Genomic DNA, 22,156 nt, shown 5'->3' on the forward strand with positions numbered 1-22,156 from the left:
GGAAAATGTGTGCAATAAAATGTTAAGCATAAAAAAGATTGCAAGATGTGTACATTAATTTCATAAAATGTGTAATTTCATAAAAACTACATACATGTGCAGAGGATCTACATACCCTTCAATATCCATTTTTTCCCTTCTTTTCCTGGTAAAATCTAATTAATCCTAATTTAATTCAAGCAGGCAATATACCCTCAAAGACTACACTTCCCAGGTACCTCGCAGCTAGATGCAGTCAGATACAGCAGAATTATTATGTGGGACTCTGGAAAGGATGCATAAAGGGAACTGGCATGGCTAAAAAAAGGTACCCTTTTGCACGTTTTCTTTTCTGCTATGTCATGTTTGAAGCTCTATCACCCATCTTGGATCACAAAGAAAACTTCAGGGAAAACACTGTGAGCTAGGATGGTGAAACAGAAGGACGAAAGGAGTCAGTCCCTGAAAACACTATGCTACCACTATACTATATTTAGAGTACCTTCCTCCAGACTTCTTTTACATGAAGAGAAATAAACTTCTGCTTACTTAAGCCATTTAACAGAGTATAGAGTACAGGATCATAGGAAGTGGTTTATCGTCTGGTGAGGCCAGACTGTGAAATACTTTTGAAACAGCCCACAATTTTTAAAATTTGGCTGAAATCAAAAGCTCAGAATTGGCCAAGTGTGGTGGTACATGCCTATAATATCAGATTCAGGAGGCTGAGGGCAGGAGGATCACAAGTTTGAGGCCAGCCTCAGCAACTTAGCAAGACCCTGTCTCAAAATAAAAAAACAAGGACTGGAGATGTAACTCAGTGGTAAAGTGCCCCTGGGTTCAATCTCTAGTATCTATATAAATAAATGCAAGCTTAGAATTGTTTTAGCTCCTGAACTTCTCATACCAAGGATGGAAGCTGAGGGGCTGCCCCATGGCCCAGATGGGCACTGGGGAAACATATTGTGACATGTTTCTGATTACCACAACATAGCTAAATCTATATATGTTTATTCCCTGCTTTTTGTCCCATTGTGCCCCCTCTACTCTCATAAAACCTACTATGCCCCTGAACACTTGAAGATGGAGATTTGAGATAGAAAATGTCTCTTCTATCTTCCTGGGAGCCAGCTTTGAAAAAATCTGTTATTCTAGTCAACCTGCCTTCTGAGCATTAGTAGAATGTGACTAGTGATAAAGTCTTTCCTTCTTGGTATCACTTTGTGTATCAATTCAGTAATTTATAGCAATGGAGAGTGTCAAAATTCTTGCATTAGAAGATCACTGTCGTGGTGGTGAAGAAGAAAAGGTGGTTAGGAGGCTACTGAAAAGATGGGGCAAGAGCTAGTAAGCTGACAAGAGCCTGGGCCACAGCAGGAGACATGCAGATGGAAGGGTAAGGGCTAAGGGGCACAGTCGGGACAACCAATAAACCTAAACCAGCTGGTATTACAATTTATAAACTCCTTTAAATCTGAGATTTAAGGTTAAGTATTTTGAAATTCTAAAATAGTGGTTTCCAAATTCTGGTCAACAGATTTATGCTAATCTTTGACAAAATTTTTATTTATCTATACAAAAATGAGTAAAATATGGATAATGACCAGCAAAACTATCCATATAGCCTTTCTTGAAAAGGACTGTCCTTGAGTTTATGTACATCATGATTTTTTGCATTATTTCTTTTATAAAGTAATGATAATAGAGTCTTTTTACTGTAACATGATAAAATTGAAGGTTGTCAGTTGAGTACCCAACATTCCGTACGTCATTGTACTATTATATTATTCCATAATACATCATTTTTAGTTGGTGTTTACTAATGAAATTTTTTGCTTTGGAAAAAAAAAAAAAGGTATAGGTATGTGGGCGGCTGGCTAGGTGGGATGGCGCCTGGCTACTTCTGCTCCTGCTGGGTCCTTTGCTGTTGTTCGAAGTCAGGGTCTGCGCTGGACCAGACAAAGACCTTAGCCACCAGAACAAGGAACCGCTGTTAGCTGCCCAGCAACTGAAGCCACAGCCTGCTAGTGTGCAGGGGCCAAGAAAGGATGTACTCCAGCAGCCCCAGTTCATACAAATAATGAAGAGTCAGCTACCCAAAATAATTTGGGATTTATTTATGCATTTGTTGCTGCCATATCAGTCATCACTATGTCTGAATTGGGTGATAAGACATTTTTCATAGCCACCATCATGGCGATGCGCTATAACTGATTGACAGTGTTGGCTGGGGCTATGCTTGACCCTGATGACTTGCTTATCAGTTCTCTTTGGCTATGCTACCACCGTCATCCCCAGGGTGTACAGGTATTATGTCTTAACTGCATTATTTGTCATTTTTGGCATTAGAATGCTTCGGGAAGGCTTAAAGATAAGCCCAGATGCAGGTCAAGAGGAACTGGAAGAAGTTCTGCAGAACTAAAGAAGAAGGATGAAGGATTTCAATGAACCAAACTCTTAAATGGATCAGGAGATGTTGAAACAGGTACAAGCACAACAATACCTCAGAAAACGTTGCATGTTATTTCACCCATTTTTGTTCAAGCTCTTATACTAACATCCTTAGCAGAATGGGGAGATCACTCTCATCTCACTACAATTGTTCTGGCAGCTAGAGAGGATCCCTAGGGTGTAGTGGTGGGTGGAACAGTGGGACACTGATTATACACTGGATTGGCAGTAATTGGAGGAAGGAATGATAACAAAAAATCTCTGTCAGAACTGTGATAATAGGAGGTGTTGTGTTTTTGGCGTTTGCATTTTCTGCACTATTTATGTGTCCTGATTCTGGTTTTCAACACACTATTTGTTCATCTGTATTTAGTATAAGGTAACTATTGTCTTTCTGTACATAGTATACATAACAACCAAAAGTGATGGAAAATACTGTATTTTCTAGCAATGATTTGTGAGTTTGACCCATTTAATGAAAGTATTATGTCTAAAACAGTTAATCACGGATTTTATTTGTAAAATGGATTTTTAAAAGAAACCTGACTTCTCAGCGTGGACTTTTTTGGCAGCATAATTATGTCAGTATAGTCCCCATTTCTGTTTTGTATGTACAGAACCATTGTGCAGTGCGGTCTACTACTTGGTTTTCTTTCAATATGACCCATTTATAAGGAAAATATTCTCCTTGGTCACTGAGGCATTTCAGATGTTTACCTTAAAAATTTCCTTGTGGAAAGAATGAATTTCTTTTTTGGGGCTGGGTTGTGGTTTAGTGGTAGCGTGCTTGCCTAGCATGTGTGAGGCACTGGGTTCAAGTCTCAGCACCACATATAAATGAATAAAATAAAGGTCCACTGACAACTAGAAAAGATTAAAAAAAAAATCTTTTTTAAAAAAATATTTCCCTAAGCCAGTAAGCAATAGTTTAATCATGTCTTTTTAAAATTAGATTGTTTTTAAAAAAGAGACAAATAAGGTAATACTTATTATATAAATATAATGATGCAATTAGAATTGTTTGCTAAGTCCATTCTTTCTTTTAATTGGGTAGGACACCCAATAAGAAAATAGTCAATATTTGATAATGTGGAATTACCAAATTAAATGAGAATACTATGAATGTATTAATATTTTTTCTATATTGAATAAATAATGTAACATAGATACAATGTAAATAAAAGTGGTATGACCAGTGGCGGGGGGCGGGGTGGACAAGTATACCTAGCCAATAACAGGCCTTTCTGTTAAAAAAAGAAATTTCAGCCAGATAAGAAGAGAAAATGTTTCCATTTCTAGTAAAGCTGCAACATAAAACAAGTTAATATTATACATCATAAACTTGTCTTGCTAATGTATTCTCTAACAAAGGAATTTCAATCATTGGACTTTGGAGATTTACTGTGCCTGAAAATAACCTTTAACTTCTTAAATATCTATAATTCTTTTGTTTTACAAAAAGATAATAGTGGTCTTACCCAATAATATGTTGCTCTGGTAGTAATATTTAAATTGAGATCTGGGGCTGGGGATGTGGCTCAAGCGGTAGCGCGCTCGCCTGGCATGCGTGCGGCCCAGGTTCGATCCTCAGCACCACATACAAACAAAGATGTTGTGTCTGCCGAAAACTAAAAAATAAATATTAAAAAAATTCTCTCTCTCTCTTTAAAAACAAAAATTGAGATCTGTTTTCTTGGAAGAGGAAAAAAAAATTGGCACTTTATTCTGCCCCCTCCAGCATGGAGGATAAAATGACTTTTTAGGCTTCTTGATTAAAAAGAGCTTCATTTGAAGCCACTCCCTCCATGTATAGGCCTTAGGAGGCAGAGTGTGCAGACTTCACGGAGGAAGCTGTAATGTTCTCTAGAGTGGTTGGATGGGACAAATAGTCAAAACTCTCCTTCCTGTATCTTTTTTTTTTTTTTTTTGGTACTGGTGATTGAACTGGGGCACTCGACTATTGAGCCACATCCTCAGCTCTATATTTTGTATTTTGTTTTTAGAGATGGGCTCACTGAGTTGCTTAGCACCTTGCTTTTGCTGAGGCTGGCTTTGAACTCATGATCCTCCTATCTCAGCCTCCCAAGCTGATGGAATTACAGGCGTGCGCCACCGGGCCTGGCTCCAGCCTAGTATCTTAAAAGTACAGTGGCCACTCTCAGACCAGCCTTATATCCAATGGAACTCTAGAAATGACTGCAATAGAGGAAATTTACATGAAGGTGGATTTATGATGCTAAGAGGAAGTAAACATAACCCTAAATAGGAAATATGATTGTGGATGGCTCTATACAAAGAATTGAAGTAGAATGTCTCCATGACAGTGCTTTACATCTTAAAAAAAAAAAAAATCTGATTTGCAATTTGCCTGAGTAACTCTTGCATTTAGAACCGTTGTAAAAAAAAAATAATCAAAACGAAAGCAAAATCTGTAATTTGTAATGAGAAACATGAGGGAGGAGGACTATAACATTAGCAGCTATACCTTACTACTTGAATGACATGTGGTAAAAAACATATAAGATTTATCATGTTTAAGTGTATGGTTCAGTAGTGTTAAGTATATTCACATTGCTGTACTACAGATCTCTATAATTCATTTTGCAAAACTGAAATTCTAACACCTATTGTTCTTGCTCCCTAATCCTAATGAACATATTTCTACTTTGTTTTTAGGATTCTAACTATATTAGTTGTTACTTCATATGAGAGAACTCATATATTATTTTCCCCTTCATAATTGCTTATTTCACTTAGCATAATGTCTTAGATGCAAGTCCAAATTGTAGGATGTGACAGGATTTTCCTTTTTAAGGCTGCATTTATAATATCCCATTATACATATACTGTTTTTTAAATTTATATATGACAGCAGAATGCATTATAATTCTTATTAGACATCAGAGCACATTTTTTCATATCTCTGATTGTATACAAAGTATAATTCACAACAATTCATGTCTTCATACATGTACTTTGGATAATAATGATCATCACATTCCACCATCATCTCTAACCCCATGCCCCTTACCCCCCAACACCTCTGACCTATCTAGAGTTCATCTCTTCCTCCCATGCTCCCTTCTCCCTATCCCACTATGCATCAACCTCCTTATATCAAACAAACCATTTGGCATTTGGTTATTTGGGATTGGCTAACTTCACTTAGCATTATCTTCTCTAACTCCATCCATTTACCTGCAAATTCGATGATTTTATTCTCTTTTATTGCTGAGTAATATTCCATTGTGTATATATGTCACATTTTTTTTTATCCACTCATCTATTTAAGGGCCTCTAGGTTGGTTCCACAGTTTAACTATTGTGAATTGTGCTGCTATAAACATTGATGTGGCCCTGTCCCTGTAGTATGCTGTTTTAAGTCCTTTGGGTATAGACTGAAGAGAGGGATAGCTGGATCAAATGGTGGTTCCATTCCCAATTTTCCAAGAAATCTCCATACTGCTTTCCATATTGGCTGCACCGATTTGCAGTCTCACCAGCAGTGTATTAGTGGACCTTTCTCCCCACAACCTCTCGAATACTTATTGTCTTCATAATAGCTGCTATTCTGACTGGAGTGAGATGAAATCTTAGAGTGGTTTTGATTTACATTTCTCTAATTGCTAATGATGATGAACATTTTTTCATATATTTGTTAATTGATTGTATATCATCATCTGAAAAGTGTCTATTCAGGACCATGGCCCATTTATTGATTGGGTTATTTTTTTTTTTAGTGTTTAAGTTTTTGAGTTCTTTATACACCCTAGAGATTAGTGCTCTGATATGTGAAGGGTAAAGATTGCTCCTAAGATGTAAGCTCTCTATTCACCTCACAGATTGTTTCTTTTGCTGAGAAGAAAGTTTTTAATTTGAGTCCATCCCATTTATTGATTCTTGATTTTAATTCTTGCGCCAAAAGAGTCTTATTAAGGAAGCTGGGGCCTAATCCCACATGATGGAGATTAGGGCCTACTTTTTCTTCTATTAGATACAGTGTGTCTAGTTTTATTCCTAGGTCCTTAATCCACTTTGAGTTGAGATTTTTGTATGGTAAGAGATAGGGGTTTAATTTCATTTTGTTGTATATGGAATTCTAGTTTTTCTGAGCACCATTTATTCTTTTCTCCAATACATGTTTTCAGTATACCTTTGTCTACTATAGGATAATTGAAATTTTGTGGGTTAGTGTCTGTGTCCTCAATTCTGTACCACTGGTCCACTAGTCTGTTTTGATGCCAATACCATGCTGTTTTTGTTACTATTGCTCTGTAGTATAGTTTAAGGTCTGGTATAGTGATGCCACCTGGTGTACTCTTCCTGCTAAGGATTGCTTTAGCTATTCTGGGTCTCTTATTTTTCTAGATGAATTTCATGATTGCTTTTTCTATTTCTATGAGGAATGTCATTGGTATTTTGATCAGAATTGCATTAAATCTGTATAGTGCTTTTGAAAGTATGATCATTCTGATAATACTAATTCTGCCTATCCAAGAGCAAGATAGATCTTTCTTTCTTTAGGGTTCTGTAATTTTCATTATATAGATCTTTTACGTTTTTCGTTGAGTCTCAAGATTGTTTTTTCTTTTCTTTCCTGTTCTTTTCTTTTCTTTTTTGAGGCTATTATAAATGGGGTAGTTTTCCTCGTTTCCATTTCTGAGGATTTCTCACTGACATACAGAAACGACTTTGATTTATGGGTGTTGATTTTATATCCTACTACTTTACTGAATTCATTCACTAGTTCTAGAAGTTTTCTGGTGGAACTTCTAAGGTCTCCTAGGTATAGAATCCTATCATCAGCAAATAGCGACAATTTGAGTTCTTCTTTTCCTATGTGTATCCCTTTAATTTCTTTTGTCTAATAGCTCTGGCCTGTGTTTCAAAAACTATGTTAAACAAAGTGGAGAAAGAGGGAATCCTTGTCTTGTTCCAGTTTTTAGAGGGAATGCCTTCAATTTTTCTCCATTTAGAATGATGTTGGCCTGGGGCTTAGCTTAGATAGCCTTTAAGATGTTGAGATATGTTCCTGTTATCCCTAGTTTTTCTAGTGTTTTGAACATAAAGAGGTGCTGTATTTTGTTAAATGCTTTTTCTGTGTCTATTGAGATGATCATATGATTCTTATCTTTGAGTTTATTGATGTGATGAATTACATTTAGTGATTTCCATATGCTGAACCAACCTTGCATCCCTGGGATGAATCCCACTTGATCGCGGTGCACAATCTTCTTGATATGTTTTAGTATTTAATTTGCCAGAATTTTATTGAGAATTTTTGCATCTATATTCATTAGAGATGTTGGTCTGAAGTTTTCTTTTTTGATGTGTCTTTGCCTGGTTTTGGAATCAGGGTGATATTGGCCTCATAGAATGAGTTTGGAAGTGCTCCCTCTTTTTCTATTTCCTGAAATAAATCAGAAGAGTATTGTTATTAGTTCTTTAAAGGTCTTGAAGAACTCGGTTCTGTATCCATCAGGTCCTGGGGTTTTCTTGGTTGGTAGACTTTTGATGGCCTCTTTTATTTTATCACTTGAAATTGATCTGTTTAAATTGCATATATCATCCTGATTCAATTTGGACAAATTATGACTCTAGAAATTTGTCAATGCCTTTGATATTTCCTATTTTATTGGAGTACAAGTTTTCAAAATAATTTCTAATTTCTTCTGTATTTCTTTAGTGTCTGTCGTGATATTTCCTTTTTCATCACATGTTAGTAATTTGAGTTTTCTCTCTCCTTCTCTTCATTAGCATGGCTAAGGGTCTGTCAATTTTATTTATTTTTTCAAAGAACCGACTTTTTGTTTTGTCAATTTTTTCAATTGTTTCTTTTGTTTCAATTCCATTGATTTCAACTCTGATTTTAATTATTTCCCGTTTTCTACTGCTTTTGGTACTAATTTGTTCTTTTTCTAGGGCTTTGAGATGTAATGTTAAGTCATTTATTTGTTGACTTTTTCTTCTTTTAAGGAATGAACTCCATGCAATGAACTTTCCTCTTATAACTGCTTTCATAGTGTCCCAGAGATTTCGATATGTTGTATCTGTGTTCTCATTCACCTCTAAAACTTTCTGAATCTTTTACTTTATGTCTTCTGCAACCCTTTGTTCATTCAGTAGCATATTATTTAGTCTCTTGGTGTTGGAATGTATTTTATTTCTTATTTTATCATTGAGTTCTAATTTCATTCCCTTATGATCTGATAGAATGCAGGGTAGTATCTCTACTTTTTTATATTTACTAAGAGTTGCTTTGTGGCATAATATATGGTCTATTTTAGACAAGAATCCATGTGCTGCTGAGAAGAAAGTGTATTCTTGGGCTAGGGTTGTGGCTCAGTGGTAGAGCGCTTGCCTAGCATGTTCGAAGCCCTGGGTTCGATGCTCAGCACCACATAAAAATAAACAAAATATAACTATTGTGTCCAACTAAAAATATATATATATTTTTTAAAAGAAAGTGTATTCGCTCATCGAAGGATGAAATATTCTATATATGTCAATTAAGTCTAAGTTATTGATTGTATTGAGTTCTATAGTTTTTTGTTTTGTTTTGTTTTGCTTTTGCTTTTGTTTGGAAGATCTATCTAGCAATTAAAGATGTGAATTGAAGTCACCCCGGATTACTGTGTTGTGGTCTATTTGACTCTTGAATTGAGAAGAATTTGTGTGATGAACGTAGATGCTCCATTGGTATATATATTTATAATTATTAAGTCTTGTTGGTGTGTGGTTCCCTTGAGTAGTATGTATTGTCCTTCTTTATCCTTTTTTGTAAACTTTAGTTTGAAGTCTACTTTATTTGATATGAAACCCCTGCTTGCCTCCTCAGTTCATGTGAGTGGTATGATTTTTCCCAACTGCTAAGAGCCACAGCCAAGTAATATGATGCATGGCACTTTTGGTTGTAAGGTGATGCCAGCTAGCCATTGAGATGATATGATTATGTTAAGATTTGCATTCATATGGATATTGGACTCCTGCTGTTCACCTCGGCCTGCTACGGGACTCCTGGAGAGTTCCCATTGGTTGGGGAAGTACAGTAGGAGGGAATTCCGGGGGAGGAACTCGTGCTCGGTTCCGGTAGAACACCACCGTGTGTGTGGACCAGATTCTTCCCGGACGTGTACGGGGTATCGGCGGCATTTTCAAAAATAAAGTTTGTTCCTGCTTAAGTGGCTCGTGATTCTGTGCCCAGGCATACTGCGGCACCCAACCTTTCACCTTCAGTCTATGGATGTCTTTTCCTATGAGAGGTGTCTCTTGGAGGCAGCATATTGTTGCATTTTTTTTTAAATCCAATCTGCTATCCCATGTTTTCTGATTGATGAGTGTAGGCCATTAACATTCAGGGTTATTATTGAGACATAATTTGTATTCCCAGCCATTTTAGTTTATTTTTGGTAGATTTTTCCTTTAGTGTAATACCTCTCTCTGCTGATTTCATCATTGTTTTTCATTTCCTCTTTGTGGAATATTTTGCTGAAGAAGTTCTGTAGTGCAGGCTTTCTAGTTGTAAACTCTTCTGTTTACTATGAAAGGTTTTTTTTTTTTTTTTTCATCATCAAATCTAAAGCTCAGTTTTGCTGGATGTAAGATTCTTGGTTGGCATCCATTTTCTTTCAGAGCTTGGTGTATGTTGTTCCATGATCTCCTGGCTTTGAGGGTCTTGGCTGAAATATCTGCTGAGATACGAATTGGTCTCCCCCTATATGTGATCTGATTCCTCTCTCTTGTGGCTTTTAAGATTAGATCCTTATTCTGTATGCAAGGCATTTTCATTATAATGTGCCTTGGTGTAGATCTGTTGTAATTTTGTACTTTTGGTGTCCTGTAAGCCTCTTGTATTTGGTTTTCCAATTCATTCTTCATGCTTGGGAAATTCTCTGATATTATCTCATTGAAGAGATTGTGCATTCCTTTGGTTTGAAACTCTTGTGCCTTCCTCTACCCCAATAACACTTAGATTTGGTCTTCTGATGCTGTCCCATAATTCTTAAATGTTCTGTTCATAGTTTTTTACTATCTTCACTGTGAGATCAACTTTATTTTCTAGATTGTATACTTTGTCTTCATTGTCTGATGTTCTTTCTTCTAAGTGATCTAGTCTGTTGGGTATGCTTTCTACTGAGTTTTTTAATTTGATTTATTGAATCCTTCATTTGAAGGATTTCTGTTGTTGTTTTTTTTTTCCAGAGTCTCTCTCTCCTGAAGTAATCTTTTGCTACCTGTATTTGCTCTCTTATCTCTTTGTTGAAGAGATCAATTTTTTGCCTGTATTTGCTCATTTAGGTAATTCTATAATTCACAGATCATTTTAATTATGAACCTTCTGAACTCCTTTCTGACATTTCATCAACTTTGCAGTCCATGGGTTCTGTTATTATAGTATCCTGTTTGTTTGGGGCACTTTCCTCCCTTGTGTTTTCATGTCTATGTGTCTTCCTTTCTTGTAGTGTGGACCTGAGATATTACAGTTTCTTCCCTATATTCTTGTAATACTCATGTAGATTGTCTGTACCTCACCTTATGTTGGGCTTCCAGACCCTGCTGGTGTCCTTCAGTGTATGCTACTTCATCTAAGGTTGGTGGCGGCAATATCAGAAGTTAACTGTGTGGGGAAGGCTATGGCAATGACTGCCATGTCCAAGATGAAAGTGGGATAGGCTTAGGCTCCCAGGTGTGTGTGTGTGTGGGGGGGTTCGTGAACTCAGACCTATTTTGAACCTGGGTCCTGTGCAAGTCAGTGTGGACAGATCTGGGCTGGGCCTGATTCCAGCAGTAATTTGTTGGACTGAAGGGGCGGACCTGTGCCAGAAGCTAGGCTCTGGCAGGTGTCTGCCCTGCTGGTGGAGGGGTGGACCAGTTCCTGCTGTGAGCCTGGATCCTGCGTGAGCTGGTGTGGGCAGTCTCTGCTTTTTTCTTTTTTTAATCTATTCTTCTGTCAATAGATATTTGAGTTGTTTCCATCTCTTGGCTACTCTAAGTGATACTGGAATGAATATGAATGTGCAAATATATATTTGGGATCTTGTTTTGTATTCTTTTGGATATATATCCAGAAGAAGGATTCCTAGATTTATATGGTAATTCTATTTTAAATTTTTTGAGAAATCTCCATACTGTTTTCCATAATGGCTACACCATTTTACGTTCTTATAAACAGTGAACCAAGGTTTCAATTTCTCTGTATCCTTGTCAACACTTATTTTCTATTCCTTTAATGGTGGTCATCCTAATGGACATGAGGTGTGATACTGCAAAGTTTTGATTTGCATTTCACATGCATGGTAATCATTTGAATATCTTTGGAGAATTGTCCAAGAATCAAATCTTGTTCATTTTTCAATCGGGTTACCATTTTGTGTGTGTGTGTGTTTGTGTTATAGAAGTTCCTTATATTTTCTGGATATTAATCTTTTATGATATAAATTTGCAAATATTTTCTCCCATTCCATGTGTTGCTTTTTCATTCTTTGATGCAGAGAAGTATTTATATGTCATATAGTCCCATTTGTCTATTTTTGCTTTGGTCTGTTCTTTTGATTTTACATCCAAGAAATCACTGTCAAATCTCATGTCTTGAAGCTTTCCCTCTATGTTTTATTACAGGAGTTTTATAGTTCTTATAATTTTTATCAGAAGTTTTATAATTTCTTATAATTAGGTCTTTAATTGTTTTGGGTTAATATTTTGTATTTATATAAGGTAAGGGAGGAAAGGGTCCAACTTCATTCTTTTGAATGTGGACATCTAATTTCCCCAACACCATTTATTGAAGAAAACTGTCCTTTCCTCATTGGTCTTGGCACTCTTGTTGAAAATAATTTAATCATGTATTCAAGTGTTTATTTCAGAGGTTTTTATTAATAATTTTAAGGGTTATAATTCTGCCTACGGTCATACACTTTAGATAATTTTTATTTAAACTAAGAATAGACAAGCCCTTTAAGCTAACTAGAAGCAGCAGAATGCATAGATTTTTTTCAAGTAGAAATACCTTCAAGTTCATTTTCTTTAGGGTCCTTTTTTAGCCTATTTTATTTTCCCTATATATTGCCACCATAATTCCAAAGTTTTAGCTTCCTCAAGTTTTATTTTGACTAGACACTAATATTTATTTTGATTGGTAAGTCTGTTTTGCAACCATAATTTTAATTTATATTGCATCTTCATGTATTTTATAGTCATATAAATATAGCCTACTTTTGATTTAGTAAAAAAAGAGAAAAAAGAAAACTGAATGCTAACCATGCTCTAGGTACTATGCTAGGTGTTAAGAATTACAGAAAACTCGATTTTATATTATTGTGTTGCTTATGGTACCACTTTTCTCTAGCCCAAGAATGCCTTAATAGAAACTGAACCAAATACCTATTTTAGTGTGTTTGAAATATGAAAGAAAACCAATGTTTGGAGACTTACTAAATGAGACGAGAAAATGACAGAAGATAAAAGTAGAGAAGTAGGCAGGGATCAGCTTATGATATCATTTTAGATTTTCTCTTAAATTCACTGGTAAGCTATTTAAAGTTTTAAATAGAAAAAAATCTACACTGAATTTTAAAAATCTGACATAGAGTTGCAAAATAAATATAATATGAAATGTTATTTTTGTAAAAATTCCTAGTGGTTGATAAACCTCTTTGGCAATCTGATTTGTTAAACTGAAAAACTAAAAGCAAATTCATAACATATTTTTCCTACAATTCTCACAATGAAAAGTGGCAAAATAGCAGTAGTATCACCAACTTATACATCCTCACCACCCAAATTTTGTTCTTTAATTCTAATAGCATCTTGAAGGAATCAGGGCTCCTTGAAGTTCAGCTGATGCCATGTCTTAAAGGAGAAAAAAATTAAGGATGGGCCTGGAATATCTTACTGTAATCAGAAAGCAAGTCAAAACAAAAACAAGGTACTAGCTTGAAGTGGTCAAGGTGTAACAATTAGAGCATTAATAATAATTACAGTTAAATAAACTATGAAAGTATTTTGAAATGCTATGAGTTCATAATGTACTCAAGAATAGATGAAGTACTGGGGCTGGGGTTGTGGCTCAGTGGTAGAACACTTGCCTAACATGCATGAGGCACTGGGTTCAATCCTCAGTACTACATAAATATAAACTAAAGATATTGTGTCCATTTAAAACTAAAAAATAAATATAAAAAAAAGAATAGATGAAATATTGAATATAGACAGAATATTTGTTATGTGAAAAAAGTAAACGTAGATTATGTTTAATTTTTTATTTTTTTCAGTGAATACTGGCATGGTAATATAACTGCATAATCTATGTATGTGTCTCTGTGTAATGTATACACAGATATTTGTTTTATCTATGTAAGTAATTATTGAGAACTATAAGTTTAATAGCCTAGACAAAGTAGATCCAAAAATAAAAAGATCAGTTAGCAGTGGTGTCACAGGTAGAAAGAAAAGATAATAATATGTTGAAGAATAATGAGTTACTCAGGTAATGTAAAAAGAGGGAGTTAACTGCTCAGACTTGATTCTTTACATTTTTGAAGAAAAAAAAATCTCTAAGCGGACCTACTGTTCCAGTTATAAAATAATGCACATAAAAAAGTTTATACTAACATTTAAAGAAAATATATCCTAATGACAACAGAATTTTGGTCAGAAGAAAAAAAAGGATAAATTATATCTGTGGGAGACATTGGGTTTAAATTTATATGAAAGGAGTAAACTTAAGAAGGTTTGTTGATATAATATATGAGTTTAAATTTAAAAAGAAAACCAGCAGCTTGAATTTATATTACTTTGAGAAAAGCAAACAATTCCATTCTCTCACCAAAAATCAGCTGACAATGCAGATTCCATAATCTTCGTCTGTGACAAGTTACGTTAAACTGAAAGCCCAAAAGGCACGCAAAGTAAGTTCTAGTCTTAGAAGATATCAAATAAGTAGGAAAAAATATAGAAATACTGAGGCAGGAGGATCTCATGATTCAAAGAGCTTCAGCAACTTAGCGAGATCCTGTTTCAAAATAAAATATACAAAGGGATGGGGATGAGCTCAGTGAGTTAAATAATCCTGGGTTCAATCCCTGGTATAAAAAAAAAAAAATCAGAATAATATTGATACCCAGGACCTCAAGAAAAGAGAATATTTTGTGAAAATTTGAACTGAAGATTATGTGAAAATTTCAATTTCAGGGTCTAAATAGTTTTATTCGCTCTACCAGTGTTCATTTACTTACATTATCTATGGATGCATTTGCACTACAACAACAGAGTTGAATAGCTGTAACAGATTACATGGCCAGTAAAGGTTAAAACATTTGCTGTTTGGTTCTTTCCAGAAGTTTGCCAACCTCTGCTCTGGATGAGCACTGTCAGAACTTTTGCAGTGGTAGAACTGGTCTATACTAGTGCTGTTCAATTCAGATGTCGCAAGCCATATGTGGCTACTTGAACATTAAAGATATGGTTAACAGTGCTTTAAAAAAATATATATAGAAATAATTTAAAAAATGAATTTAAAAACTATAGTATTACATTTTATAATATATTTAAATAAGCATAGGTTTAGAAATAATCCTAGTTGAATATTTCTACTATAAGATTTGAGGCATTCCAAAAATTTAGCCACTTAAAAATTATTTTGAAGTTTAATTCTGGTTCTGTAAAGGGATTAAGTTATAATTAACAAGTGTTTTAAAAAATCACTTTAAAAATATAGTTTTCAAAAAAATTTTAAAGTGTGACCCCTAAATTTTTAACAACCATTCTATTTACACATTTATTCCAGAGGGGAAGTGCCTATATTTATGAATAGGTGTAGATATAGAGATATACAGATACAGATGAATAGATCTGAATAACAAATATATCCCTCAACTGCAGGAAATGTTTTAATTTTTTGAACAAAAAATTATATAACAAAATTTTAATATACACAAAGACTATGATCAATCTTACAGAATTTTCTGTGCTTTATTAAATACCAAGAAGTATAATTATCTTAATCCTTAGTTCAATCAGCAGAAAATAATATTCGCATGTCAGGATATTGAAACACATACATAATAGAATACTTACATTGCTGAATCTCTTTCTTGAGACAAGGCTGCTTCATGTGAAGCTGAAATAGCAGGTGGGGATCTAGGATATAATCCATAACCTTCACTTGGAGTAATTATCTGTTTACCCAGAATTCTTCAAAATGAAAACATATAGACCATTAAACACCTTCACTTGGCATACATACAAAAACTAGTCATTTCTGGAACAAATCTGATGGCTCTACGTAGAAGTCCATTACATATTAGTTTGACATTGATTTAATTCTTTGGGGGGCGGGTACTGGGGACTGAACTCGGGAGCATTCAACCACTAAGCCTCATCCCCAGTCCTATTTTGTATTTTATTTAGAGACAGGGTCTCACTGAGTTGCTTAACACTTCACTTTTGCTGAGACTGGCTTTGAACTTGTGACCCTCCTGCCTCTGCCTCTCAAGCTGCTGGGATAATAGGCGTGTGCCACCGCACCTGGCTCAAGAATAATTCTTCAGATAAAATGTGAATCCTTACCACAGGTATATCTCTCTCTTCAACAAAATGGGGATAGAAAAGATAAAGCAATAGCCTGGGAGTTTTTGAAAATCCTAAGGAAAAAATAAATACACAAAAGGGAAAAAAACAGGAAAAAAATAAACCCAAGGAAACTGAGCAAACTTTTGGAATTTGCCCTTAATCCTCTATAATAATCTGCATAAACAAATATATTTTCTGACCATATTGCTCAAAAGTAGAGTTCTTTAGAAACGTCTGATACACAGATCTCAGCTACTGGTATAGAAATAGTTTCTCTCAACCAGGATAGCATATTGGTAGTTATGGAAACTTCCACCAACTTGAGTATTCATTCTCTCAATTGAGCCTTTACACCACATGGCCTTGTTCACATTCATTAAAATAATATCAAATAGATATTTCAGAATATAAGCTTTTTTAGAAGTGCACTTTTTAATTTTAGTTTTAGCCATGAATACAAGACAATGGTAGCCTTCAATACCTGAGGTGAGGAAAGCTAGATGTCCACTGTTGGCACTCTTCTTGTAGACTCTTGGTATACACACTTGACTTTTGCTCATATAAGAGCTCATCAATGGCTATGAACATGGCCTGGACTTTTTCAGTGGCATTTTTATCAAGTTCCTAGAAGAAAATACCCCCCAAAATATTTAGGTGACCTTCAACCTCTGTTAACAATGTAAAGACTGAAAGCAATCAGATTTTGTTTTGTTTAAAATATTTAATCCATTTGAAATATTACTGTGTTTACATAAAAGAAAAGTAGTTATGGAATTTTCAGAACTCATGTAATTTTCAGAGCTCATGGAATTTTTAGATGTCTTTTCTATTCCTGTTTAAAGAAAATTTACAGAAATGTTTTTTAAAAAGTAACAATTTCTTCTTCATATAAATACTATTTATTGTAAACATTTTAAAAGTACAGAAAAGTATAAAGAAAAACTTAAAATTTTCTAATGAAGCAGACCAAGTACCCCCACCCAAAAGACTCTTGCCATAATTAAGCTTCTCCTCTGTCAGATCAGCAGGATGTCTACAAAGGTTATTGTGGTTGAAATTCTTTCTTGTAAATGCCAGGTTTGCACACAAAAGGTGTAACAGAATTAGTCTGTAAGCTTGTTGTACAAAATATATTATCTGTGTTTTCTTGGTAAAAACTTATGTGACCTGTGTCTGTCCTTAGAACTTAAGAAATTATTTTATGTAAACTCCTCCAGCATGTAAACTTCCAAGGCCCCACCCTCCACAATGGGTATAAAGTTCAAAGAATTTCCAAAATCTTAGTTCAGAGAATTTTTTAAAAAATATTTTTAGTTGTAGACAAACACAAAGCCTTTATTTTATTTATTTATTTTATGAGGTGCTAAGGATCGAACCCAGTGCCTCACACGTGCTAGGCAAGTGCTCTACCACTGAGCCACAACCCCCGTTCCCCAGAGAATGTTTTAGGCTATGCAATAGCCTCTCTGGACCCTGCAATCAATAAACCTGCTTCCTGAAAATTCCTCAGGTATACAGGTTCTTCTGTCTTGTTTCACTACAATTCCACAAAAGTTAATGATTATTATTTTTATTATTATGTTGTTATTATTATTGAGATGTCTCCCCAAACTCCTGGGCTCAGGCAATCTTCCTGCCTCAGCTTCCTGAGTAGCTGGCACTACCAGTGTGTGCCACCATCCCTGGCTTTGATGACTGCTAATTTTAGTATAGTTGCTTGGTTCTAGTATTTTTTAGAACAAAAAATCTGTATATATTACTTAGTATTCTGCATCTTTCACTTGACAATTTATGTTATACATTTGAGCCCTGTAACCTGTCAGAGGAGCCAGGCACTGTAGCACAGGCCTGTAATCCCAGCAATTTGGAAGGCTAGGGCAGGAGGATCACAAGTTCAAGGCCAGCCTCAGCAACATAGCAAGGCCCTCAGAAATATAGTGAGATCCTATCTCAAAATAAAAAAAGGACTAGGATATGGCTCAGAGGTAAAGTGTCCTGGGTTTAATCCCCAGTAAAAACCCACCCCACCCCCACCAAAAAAAGAGAACAGTCAGAGGGAAGGCTATAAAATGTGGAACTAATCATGTTATCAGATCTTTAAATTTCCTGCTTACCTTTACTGCAGCTATATTTATTATGTGCCCTTTTACATTTCACTGGAAGAAAAGTTACACTTTCTTCTAAAAGGATAAAATGAGAACTATGTATTTTCACTGTAAAAATTAAAATCAGGGGCTGGGATTGTGGTTCAGTAGTAGAGTGCCCATCTTGCACGTGTGAGGCACTGGGTTCAATCCTCAGTACCACATAAAAATAAGTAAGTAAATGTATTGTGTCCATCTACAACTAAACAAATATTTTGAAAAAGAGAATTAAAATAAGTCTCTTCTCAGTAGAAATATATTTGGGAATCATTTAAAAAAAAAAAAAATCTGGCCAGCACAAGTCTGTAACCCCAGTGGTCAGGAGGCTGAGGCAGGAGGATCACAAGATTTGTCTGTTTTACTGACAATTTTTCAGAGAACTAACTTTTGACTACATGTTAGTTTTCTCTATTTTTTATGTCATTAATTTCCAGTTAAATCAATATTTCCTTCTTTCTGCTTGCTTTAGATTTAGTTTGTCCATTTTTAGTTTCTTAAGGTGGAAACTTATGGACTTCAGATTCTCTTTTTTCTGTAAGCATTTAGAACCATTAATTTGTTTCTTTTTAAATTTTTTTATTTGTTCTTTTTAGATAGACATGACACTCCATTAATTTATTTCTAAGCACCACCATAAATTTTGATATTTTGCTTTTTCACTTTCATTTAGTAAAAAATATTTTTTTAGTTTTCCCTTGCAGATATCCCTTCCAAACAGCATTTGGGGATATCCCACATTTCTGCTTTTATTTCCAACTTAATTCCATTGGTATTGGAGAACATACTTTAAATCCTTTTAGATTTACAACACTTTTTTTAAAATGTGTTTGAAGAGTATATAGAGTACATATTCTGCTGTCATTTAGGTCAAGTTGGTTCATAGTGCTATTTATCTCCTCAGTAATCTTTGCTAATCTTTTGTCTAGTTTATTTTTTAAGTATTAAGAGTAGGGTATTGAGTTTCTAGCCATAATTGTGCTTATTTCTCCTTGGAATTCTGTTCATTTATGCTTCGTGAACTTTAAGTTATTGAGTATGTATAATTTATAATTGCTGTATTTTACTAATGACTGAAACCTTTTATCATTACAAAATATTCCTTGTTTCTGGTACTTTTTCTTGTCTTAAAGTTTATCTTCTCTGAGTTCTAATTCAAGCAGTGCTTACTTTTTTTTATTTTTAAGTTACTGAGGATTGATTCCAGTGGTGCTTTACTACTGAGCTATAACCCATCCTTTTTTTAAAAAATATTTTTTTAGTTGTAGATGGACACAGTACCTCTATTTTATTTATATATTTTTATGTGATGCTGAGGATTGAACCCAGAGCCTTATACAAGCTAGGCAAGCACTCTACCACTGAGCCACAACCCCAGCCCCCAACCCATCCCTTTTTAAATTTTGAGACAAGGTCTTATTAAGTTGCCCAGGCTGGTCTTGAACTTGAAATCCTGTAAAGCTCCTATCTCAGACTCCTGAGTAGCTGAGATTAGAAGTAGGCAACTCCATGCATGACTGCCCCAGCTTTTAATTTCTGGGTTCCTTCTATCTTCTTCTGCACTAGCATGCATCTTATTTCCCAGATCCTTTTAATAAACTTCTAGATAATGTGCCAATCCATTGTCTGTAACCTCAGCCTGTCTGAGCCACTGTTCTTCCCAAGTTTACAACTGTTGTTGACAATGCTATTAAGCACACAGTTGTCTAAGCTTTACTTTAGATCCTTCTCTGGCAGTAAAACTGCTAGCTTTCATAGCTTGTCTCCCTAGAGAAACAGACTCTCATTGTTCTTAACCCAAGCCCTATTGATTTCTATAAATAATTGTTTATTTTTTAGTTGTATACTTTTGGTAAACTTTCAAAGTCCTTAAATAGCTGCATTCACCACCTTAATCTATTTTTATTATTGTCTTTGGGGGGGGGGAGAGGATTTGTTAAAACTACTCACTCTGATATTATAAGTTCCCCCTCATAATTTTCTCTTATTATATTGTCTTCATCAGGTTTTAGCATCAAGATTATGCTGACCTCTTAAAATGAGTTGAGAAGTGTTCCTTCTATTTTTTGGAAAAAGTTTGTGCCGTTGTTATTTCTACTACAAATGGATAGAATTCAACTGGGTCTAAAGCTTTCTCTGTGTGAGAGTTGTTTAATCTAATTTCCTTAGTATTTTTATAACAACTCACAATTGTAATAACCTTAAAAAAGGAAATTTGTATTATAGTCAACCATCCTTTGAGGTGTAATTACTTCTATAAGCTCCATCTTTATACATCTTATATGCATCATATATACATATCTTATATGTCAATATATATTAAATATAAGCATTTTTTTGCCTCAGTCAGTATCTTTTAAAGAAATCAGATAAAAATAAAGACTTTGACATTTACCCATTTATTTACAATTTCTGGCACTCTTCTCTCCCTCCCTGGCAGATTCCAGCTGCTTCTTTTGCTCTGAACTCTGGTATCTGCTCCTCAGCACAATGGGAACATCATTGCTTTGCTTGAACTCTGACTCACTATTGCATAGTCAGAAAACTCCCCAGGCAGGGAGCCAAGGAAAATAAGAGGTCAAGGGAGTAGGAGGATGGCCTGCTAGGCAATATGAGACTTAGAGGGCTCAGAGGCCCTGAACATGTTAAAGAGTATTTCAAGTTACTTTGGCAGTGAAGCAAATTACTCCAAAACTCAACAGCAAAAATCACTTATTATCTCTCCAGGTTTATATGGGTCAGGAATTTGTGTAGATCTCAATAGGAATGGCTTATCTCTGCTCTGTATCATCTATGGCCTCAGTCAAAAGACTCAAAGGCTGGGAGCTAAAATCATCTGAAGGCTCATTCACTAATACAGTGGCAACTGAGGCTGGCTTATAACTGCAGACTTTAATTCCTTTCCATAGTGCTTTTTCATGTCTGTAACTGAACTTTCTTACAAATGGTGGTTAAATTCTGAGATCTACCACTCAAAGACAGAGACAGAGACAGAAATAGGCAAGCAGAAACTGCAGTGTCTTCTAACCTAAAAAGTCAAGTAGCATCACTTTCACTTTGTTCTAATGACTGAGGCAGTTAAAAGGGACATCCAGGTTCCAGGAGAAAGAACATGGCTTTTGAAAATATAATCTACCCACAATGGGAATAAGATGTTGCAGGATGAGCACTACTGAAAATCAAGATGTCCCTTTGGGAGGGCAATCAGCTTGTAATGTTGAAATTAGAATGGAGAGAGGAAGGCTATCGCATGGGGAGTAGGTGGAGTAAGAGAGGCCAAGGGCAAAAAAGGTACCCCAAAGGGGGTCAAACCAGTATGAGTGTCTGAGTCCAAGCCGGCTGAGAAAATCCAAATGGTAAAAGGATACAGGGGGGAGTGACCCAGTGCAGGTGAAAAGGGCACATGCAGAGTGTAGGAGACAGTGGCAATAGTGGGAAACTGGTTACATTCAGGGAAATTAATCAAATAGATAAACGTATTAAGGATGATGAGAGCCAGGTTTCTGTCAGATAAAGAAACTACAAATATGGAAAGGGGAAAACTATTATGAACCTTATCATGTAAGATTGGAATAGGAGGACTACAAGTATTCCCTGGTTCTGTCCACTAGGAAGGGCTGGGCATCCATGACAAGAAAAAATTAGTATGCATATCCAGCACACAAATCTTATTTTCTAAATATCCCAATTCTGGGGCAAAGTACAAAATAAGCCTAAAATATCTTGTGCCAGAAAGTAAATGCTCAAAAAAGAAGGGGAATAGGCCAAAATGGCATAGAAGCCATTTTGCAAGTGTTTTCATTGGCCAAATTTGGGATAATTCGAACTTCAAGATAAATAATAATGATGTGTAACTCATTCAGTAAAACGGAAATCCATGAGTCCCACGGATACAAATAAATAAGTTGAAAGTTTGATGAGAAACAGAAAAGCAACATAATTTCAAAATAACTCCCCATAAAATACCTTTCCATGCAAATGCAAATGAGTAAGTTGGAAGATCTCACCTTAATGAA

General features: G+C 35.3%; 1 protein-coding gene and 1 pseudogene across 1 annotated transcript in view; one reads left to right on the forward strand and one right to left on the reverse strand.

Annotated features, from left to right (window-relative positions):
- The window catches only part of Fam149b1 (family with sequence similarity 149 member B1), a 54,079-nt gene that overhangs the window by 19,742 nt on the left and 12,181 nt on the right, over window positions 1-22,156 (reverse strand). The window contains 2 exon segments of the mRNA XM_005343025.5: window positions 15,505-15,621; window positions 16,481-16,623. Of these exon segments, the coding sequence (XP_005343082.3) occupies window positions 15,505-15,621; window positions 16,481-16,623 (260 nt within the window).
- LOC101966230 (putative divalent cation/proton antiporter TMEM165 pseudogene) lies at window positions 1,229-2,813 on the forward strand (annotated as a pseudogene).

Source organism: Ictidomys tridecemlineatus, chromosome 1 (genome assembly GCF_052094955.1).
Source record: "Ictidomys tridecemlineatus isolate mIctTri1 chromosome 1, mIctTri1.hap1, whole genome shotgun sequence".
NCBI classification, from domain to species: Eukaryota; Metazoa; Chordata; class Mammalia; order Rodentia; family Sciuridae; genus Ictidomys; species Ictidomys tridecemlineatus.